Raw genomic sequence first — 8,038 nt, 5'->3', positions numbered from 1 at the left:
ATTCAGTTTTATTGATTTGCGATAGGAATATCAAATTTCAGTTGTACATCTCTATTTTGTCTACTTTTTTTTTTAATTGTGTAGGATATTTTTTTCGATTTTTTCATTTTTCTAGGTTATATAATGATCTGACGGTCGATACACCCATCTATGTACGATGTACCAAACACCACTCTCAATTAGTATCTTTTCAATATTGTAATCGGGGTACAATTCTTCTCGCATTGTGCAAAAGCATAAAAGGAAATTCCCGTCATTGTACATAAAAGGAAATTCCCGTCATTGTACAATAGATAGCGTCGTTTCAGAAAATGTAATATGATTTTGGGGGCGTTTTCGTCACTATCCTTCAAATAGCAAAAACCGGTAAAGTAGTTCTCTCGAGTCTTGATTATTCTTCCATTAATGGAGAAATTCTAAACCGCGCAAAAGAGAAGCGGAAAAATACAGTGAAAGTCGTGTTGTTGCTTGCTGTAAAACTTTATGTAATTTTAGTGTGAGAAAGTGAAGTGAAATTTAAGGTCGTGTTTTTTACTGTACTTTTAGTGAGAGAAAGTGAAGTGAAAGGAATCACTATAAATGGCTTCTTTAGAGAGATGGAGCCTTCAAGGCGGCGCCTTTGGGGACTGAACCAGAACAGCTCAAGCAATTGAGTTTTCAGAGAGGGTTTATTTGTTTCCCCTTTTTTAATGGCGAAACACGTGGTCTCTCGTATTAGAAAAATACTCTACTTCTTCTTATACTTGTGAAGAAGTGATGGTTCTCTCTTAGCTTTTCTTGCTCTTGCTGTTCTCGAATAAGCCACCCCCTTTTCCTCTTTTTCTATGCTTTATTGGAGCTCTTTTACGCAGAGAGTTGCAGGTTTTCGAAAGGTTTCTAGATCGAGAGTCGAAGCTTTTAAAGGTCTGAGTTTTTTTGCAGGGAGTTGCAGAGATCGGATTAATCCCTTTTGGAATTGAGCCAGGAGGATTCTTAAAAGTTTCTAGGGGTTCGACTTTGTGGAGGCACATGCGTCACAGATCTGGAAATTTGGGCTTTGACTCACCAGGAGAGCTGCAATCCATCAAGAAACTCGACTTTGAGGTTCACGGAATTGCAGGTTCCAGAAATAATAGACGAGTTGCAGGTATGAACAATCTGTTTATAAAGCTTTCATTTTTCCAAATTTATTTATTTTTTTCGATTGAAGCTTATGATTATTTGTGGCAATGATGGTGCTTTCATGATCTGTTGCAGGGGTCAAAGATCTGTAGATGAATCATAGGAACTGAAGAAGAATTAAGAGATTCGCATAACCTTTGAAGCTCTAACAATCATTTTAATACGAAGCTTTCACAAGAAAAGGGTCACCAGAGATGGAGAGATATGAGCTGGTAAAAGACATAGGCTCTGGTAACTTTGGAGTGGCCAGGCTTATGAGGAATAAGCAAACAAGGGAGTTGGTCGCCATGAAATACATAGAGAGAGGTCGCAAGGTTAGGGCATTGATAATCGATCCATACTATGGAGGAATATCATTAATTTATGTTTCAACTCAAAAACTGAGATTGATTCTTTCTATTGCATCTCATCTTCCGTTGTTTTGATACGTGTCGCAGATCGATGAGAATGTGGCAAGAGAGATCATAAATCACAGGTCGCTTAGGCATCCAAACATTATCCGCTTCAAAGAGGTGAGAATTGCTTTAATGGACAAATTAGCATTCACGGTCACTCTAATGGAATCATAGGAGTTTGCCCAGAATTCTGTTTCGTGCTAATTCAATGGTGGAGATAGGTTTTCTCCTGGTACATGAATGGAGGAATTGGGTTTCGTGTTATTTTAATGGTGTAAATAGAGATTCCTGCTACTTTATATGGAAACTTGGGGTTTCTCCTCTTTAATAGAGAAATTAGGGTTTACATTACTGCAATGGTTTTGCAGGTGGTGTTGACTCCTACTCATCTTGCTATAGTGATGGAATACGCAGCTGGCGGTGAGCTCTTCGAGAGAATCTGCAACGCTGGTCGCTTTAGTGAAGATGAGGTATCTTCTCTCTTTATTTTATCCTTCTTATTTTCACTGTAATTTTTTAAGGGTGAGGATCTTAAACTTTCCCTTTCCAATTCGGGGTAAAGGAGGTGGGTTAGTGTAAGGTCCGCCAACGTAAAACTTTGCTAAAAATTTTATGTTGACGATGATGATGATGATTTTGTGATTCTGTCATTTTATTTGAAACTTTTACCATTTCTAGGAAGTTTTTCTGACCGAAAAGCAGAGAATGAGATAAGATTAGGCCAAAATTGGCTTTGAACTGTCATTTTTCTTTTCAGATTGGATTTGTCAAAAAATTAAAGAAAATTAAATAGTTTCTTATCTGTTATTTTATATGGATGCAACAACGGAGACGAGTTTTTGTGGTCCTTTTCTTGGTTATTTTATTTGGTAAAGAAATGAATTAAGTTTTGGTGGTGATTTGACCTGGACTATTTCTTGTTTTCCTATTTGTTTTACAGGCGAGATACTTCTTTCAACAACTTATTTCAGGTGTAAGCTACTGTCATAGCATGGTACGGTTTCTTTTTCATTTGTATGGTGTGGAATATGAATTTGGAATATGAATTTTTAATGTAGTTCAAGATCATGAAATCCCTTTTCTTTAAATATGAATTTTTGTTCTTTGATACAGTGTGCCTGATCACATGATTATATTCGCAATGAAAATATTTCAAGGAATAAATGTCTTTTTTGCCCCTGTTATGGGTGGTGTTGTCAGATGGCTTTTTGCCCCTGTTTGGGTGGTGTATCATATGGATATGGAGAGAGAAAGAGTAGTGAAATCAACTACACCGAAGAAAGTAGTGAAATCAGTCCAGATCTTGTCTGGAAAGTTGGAGAAGTTCCATTCTCTTGTATCTTTTCCTTTTCGGGATTGTATACTATGAGATCATTTATCTTTCATACAAAAATATCACAATTACTCCAAGCCATTTGACGTCAAATTGGATGAGTTAGGGTGTGTCATGAAATTCGAGAACTTTTCTTTTTTGATATTTGAGTCGAGTCAATGTTTTGCTCACAACTACCTGATTTGAAATCTAAAGGACAATGGCAATTGTAACCTCCTTTAGCTAAAAGTAAATAGACTCTTTATATACTTTTCCTTTTCTTAAAGCAAATGACAACAGCTTTTGGTAGCTTTATTTGAAAGGGATTCTCTACAAAGAGACCATTTACCTTTTGTATAAGGAGGTCACAAACATTCATGTCCTTTAGATTTCAAAATGGGTGGTTGTAAGAGTGTCATTGATTAGACACAAAGTTCCAAAAAAGAAAACTCTCGGACTTTGTGACTCAGCCGAAGCTATCCAATTTAACATCTAAGGAGTGGGAATAGTTATGACCTCCTTGTCCAAAAGGTAAATGGTCTCTTTTTAGATAATCCCTATAATATATGAGATATAGTTTAGTTGCTGAAATCTGGAATTGATTTTTTGTTTTCAATTTATAATTTTTTGCTAAAAGCATAAAACTTGGTCTAACATAAAAAGACTTTTGACTTGGTTTCTCTGGCATTTTAATTTTTTTTAGCAAATTTGTCATCGAGATTTGAAGCTGGAGAATACTCTGCTAGATGGCAGCCCTGCTCCTCGCTTGAAGATTTGTGACTTTGGATATTCGAAGGTAGATCTCTCTCTCTTACTAGATTTTATCACATTCGAAATGCATCCTTTCAGCTTTCTGTGTTGTGATGATTTCTCTGTTTTTGTAGTCATCACTGCTGCATTCTAGACCCAAGTCGACTGTGGGAACTCCTGCATATATCGCACCTGAAGTTCTCTCCCGAAAAGAATACGATGGCAAGGTGAAATTTTGGTTAATGTGTAGATGGTTGTGGCAGTATGTTCGATGCTCAAACCTAATCGCTATATACTGAATTTCTTCTTCATTTGCGTGAACTGCTTCTTATTTCACAAAAGCCCTACAATTTTTAAGAGGAGCTGTTCTATCAAATTTCCTATTGAAACTTCTCACTTCACAAAAAGGCCTACTTTTTTTTAAGTAGGGTTGTTTTACTAAATTTCCTACTGATACTTGGTTAAAGTGTACCCTGAACTTTGAATCTCAGTTATATATGCATCCTATTTATCGTTTCTCAATTCGAGATATTTAAAGGAACTTTATTTCATATAGCTTCGAAATTCAGCCACATATCGGAAGTTTGGTCTTTGGTACAGATCGCTTGTGAAACCAAACCAGAATTTTTAGTGTATGGATATATAATTTTTTGACTTTGCTCTCATTCAAAAGAAGAATTTCAGCTGCAATTTAGATTGCGCCTGTTTTTTTTTTTTTTTTTGGTATCAGCTACAGAATCCAAGTCAAACTTTTGAGTCTTGGCCACATTATCATTTTTGTGTTTGAATGGCTCCCTAAGCTGTTTTGCACTGATTGGTTTCAGGGTGAGGAACTTGATTTTTACTTAGCTACAAGTCAAGAATTTTTTGATGAACTTATCAGTGCTGTTCGGTTGACTTTTTCTTTTGTTCTTTAATAGTTGGCAGATGTATGGTCATGTGGAGTTACCCTTTATGTAATGTTGGTGGGAGCCTACCCATTTGAAGACCAGGAGGATCCCAAGAATTTCAGGAAAACCATTCAGGTTTCTCTCTCTCTCTCTCTCTCTCTCTCGTAATTTTTTGTATAGTTATTAAAATTATAACTCTCTTTCTTTCCAATGTATTGGCCACATACAGCGTATAATGGGCGTTCAATACAAGATCCCCGATTATGTTCACATATCACAGGATTGCAGACACCTTCTCTCCAGAATATTTGTGGCCAATTCTTCGAAGGTGAATTATTTGAATTTCTGCTTTGAATATATTTACACTAGTCTTTACCATGTTCCTTTTCGTAATTTTACTTGTACATAGAGCATGAAAAAATGATAATAAAGTATTGTTACACCAGTTAGAGTCTTATTTCAATTGCGAATTGGTCTTTTAGGTGGTTTGACCCTCAAAATTCTGTTTATTTCTCGCCTTTGAAAAACTCTGAGAAACTCTCTTTTGAGCATCTTCTAAATTTGCACAGCTTTTTATATTGCATTCACATTCATGCTAAAACAAAATTTTCTTTGATCGTTTATAGTCATACTAAAACTGTTGTTCAGTCATTTTGGTTATTAAGAGATTGTGAAGTATTCTATACTCCCGCTTTTAATAAGCTTTAATGCTACACATATTTCTTGAGCTTGGGTGGAAGATAAGAAACTACAATCCGAAAATGAGACTTATTGTAGCCTTTATAGAAGAGAATACTGAACATGAAAAGCTGCATGTTGATGTGTTCATAGATATATGCATCACTAATTGATGTTTCTGTTATTTCTAATGTTCACACATACGAGACTCAGAAATTTACTGGAATTATACTTTTATGCTCCCGTAGTAGCATACTGTACACGTACTCCCTCAGGCAGAAGACTAGCTTGGGAAGATTTTTTGATCCAAAATTTGTGGGAACCACCTAAAACTCACTATATGATTAAATTCAAAAGAAAAAAAATTGAATTTTGAGTTTTTTTAATATTTAAACCTCACCCTTCAAAGACATTTCTAATCAATCTTGAGGTATTATTTATTCAATCCCACATAATGCAATTAGGAATTATATTATTGAGTATAATATAGGGGGTTGACATTATACTCCCTCAAGAACATGAAATCCTTTGGCTAATAAGCCTTTCTTTTGCTCTCGGCCATTAGGCTTCATACACACACTCATTAAATGATTTCTATCGTAGTAATGTATATCTATAATGGAAAAAGTTTATATAAAGATGCTACATTATAATGTAGAACTACGAAAATCCATCGGAAAAGGTAGTTTTTTAATGTTGAAAAACCCTTTGATTGATCATCTCGACATTGAGATGTATGACTATGAAAAATAAAAAGATTTTTAAGTCTCAGAAATAGTGCATTTTACAACATATTATTTACACCGTCCATTTTCAAGAGTTTCATTTGTTTATAAATCTACTTGATTTTAACCATTTTTGAAATTTAAAATTTTATAATTAGATATAAACATAGATTTTGAGATAATCCTAAGAACATTTTACATCAAAATTATATACCATGATAAAATTTGAAGGTGCACCTTACCTCTACACCTACGGATGCATCCGTAGGCCAACTGCACCCATCTATAGTAGGTGAATAAAACCCTCCTGCGTGACTCTAGATTACAATGCCTGAAACCCATACATATCTTCATTTGGATTCCTTTTTTGACTTTTGGATATAATAAAATCATGTTCGTAAGCTATATTAATGAACCTAATTGTGAAGGTAGTCAGAACCCTATCTTGTCTAGGTAGGAACTGGTCCAACTGACCTGACCAGAACTTCGCAAGTTTCAGTGTCTTGTGTTATAACAGCGTCAATAGAGATAAAACAATTAGGGGTAACTAACATCAACCGAGAACTGTTTTCTCACCCTTGCTTTTCAATTCTCTCGTAGAGATCAGCACTGATTTCTGGCATGATCAACACAAGGTGGGCTGGTGCGCTGGCGGCAATGGAAGCACCAAAGATAAAAAATTAAAATTAAATCGAAGGTTTAGTTCATTGGGAAGTTTTTTGTGGTGATTATTTTGGTTTTTAGGACTTCTAAACCCCTCCACATTAACCACTTTCTCTAATCACATTAGGTAAAGCTGGCTTTTATCTTTGCTTCCAACCAACCTCTGTCGAGAATATGGGACTTGCATCTCGTCTTTTCTAGATTTCAGATCTCTAATTGGAAAATTAGTGTTAATTATCTTGAAAACAAATAGTAGTTGAATTAAGAAGTCCATTATGTAATATTTGTAAGTTAAAATTGTATAAACAATTTCATAAATAGATGTTGGAAACAGTATAGTTTTAAGAATAGTTGAACAATACACATTTTATCCTGGCATAAATTCTAAAAAATCGAATACAAAATTACAAGTTAAAAATAGAAAAAAAAGATGAATTTTGCAAATTAGAGCTTTGTGCAGTGAACAATACAATGGCTAGTTTACCCCAATTATCCCAACCCTCTTCTTTATATCGTGTTCCTTTTTTCTTCCCTTGATTGATTATTTTCATATTTTTAGAGGATCACAATCAAGGAGATAAAGAGCCACCCATGGTTTCTGAAGAACTTGCCTAGAGAGCTCACGGAGGCAGCTCAAGCGACATTTTATCAGCGCGAGAATCCAAGCCTATTCTTTCAATCAGTTGAAGACATCATGAAGATTGTGGGGGAGGCGAGGACACCACCCCCTTCCTCAAGATCGATCGGTGGGTTTGGGTGGGCCCCAGATGAGGAGGATGATGCAGAAGATGATGAAGAATACGAAGAAGATGATGGTGAGGAAGATGAGTATGATAAGCGAGTCAAGGAAGCGCATGCTAGTGGAGAATTTCATGTCACCTAAGTTAAGCGATGCTATTCTCATTTTCATTTATCGCTTTTCATCGCTTTTTTGTTTTCTGTCTTCCTTCCTTTTATATATATGTAGTTCAATGAGAATGGATGTCTCTCAGACATAATGGTTGTGATATTGTTTGTAAGTTATATGATTGTTGTTGTCTAGTGAATTATGTTTTTGTGTTTTTCCTGTGATCCTCTTTTCTTTCAGTTTTGTTGTTGAAATCCCATCTTTTTGCTGTGAAATGTTTATAACATTTGGCAAAGTTTTGTCCGGTTCATTCACTATTTCAATTGTAACAATGATGAACGGTCCCCAAAAAAAAAAGTTCAAAATTATTTTTGTTAGTTATGATTATTATTTTCTCAGATTCATGATATTGATGGTTGACATTATCCACATATGAGCTTCTAAGTCCAAAATCCGTCCGTAGTCTGTTCACACACCAAACCCGATTAATTAAATTGAGGTTTGTATACAATGTTTCATGGGAATTTATTGTTCAACATTGTGGCCCATAGATGTTAAATGCAGATTGCTAGGTTGTATTATTCTTCCTCTCTAAGGACATCGGAGATTTTTTTTAG

The 8,038-nt window shown here is 35.2% G+C and overlaps 1 protein-coding gene across 4 annotated transcripts; it reads left to right on the top strand.

Annotated features, from left to right (window-relative positions):
* The first annotated feature begins 607 nt into the window (after positions 1–607).
* On the top strand, positions 608–7,635 carry LOC18436724 (serine/threonine-protein kinase SRK2A). Of its 4 annotated transcripts, none has more exons than XM_088851565.1 (11): positions 608–666; positions 922–1,126; positions 1,237–1,475; positions 1,599–1,673; positions 1,925–2,026; positions 2,497–2,550; positions 3,572–3,664; positions 3,753–3,845; positions 4,539–4,643; positions 4,738–4,836; positions 7,134–7,635. In XM_088851565.1, the coding sequence occupies exons 3-11, from the start codon at positions 1,356–1,358 to the stop codon at positions 7,455–7,457; spliced, it is 1,065 nt and encodes a 354-aa protein (XP_088707691.1). In that variant the 5' UTR covers positions 608–666; positions 922–1,126; positions 1,237–1,355; the 3' UTR covers positions 7,458–7,635. The 4 variants fall into 4 exon arrangements, with proteins under 4 accessions (XP_088707691.1, XP_088707693.1, XP_011624335.1 ...); XM_088851567.1 differs by having other exon boundaries at positions 6,512–7,635; XM_011626033.3 differs by having other exon boundaries at positions 608–753.
* The last annotated feature ends 403 nt before the right edge of the window (positions 7,636–8,038 follow it).

Source organism: Amborella trichopoda, chromosome 11, assembly GCF_054954075.1.
Source record: "Amborella trichopoda isolate Santa Cruz 75 chromosome 11, AtrichopodaSantaCruz75HAP2 v2.0, whole genome shotgun sequence".
Classification (NCBI taxonomy): Eukaryota; Viridiplantae; Streptophyta; class Magnoliopsida; order Amborellales; family Amborellaceae; genus Amborella; species Amborella trichopoda.
This window is presented reverse-complemented; position numbering and strand designations above follow the sequence as displayed.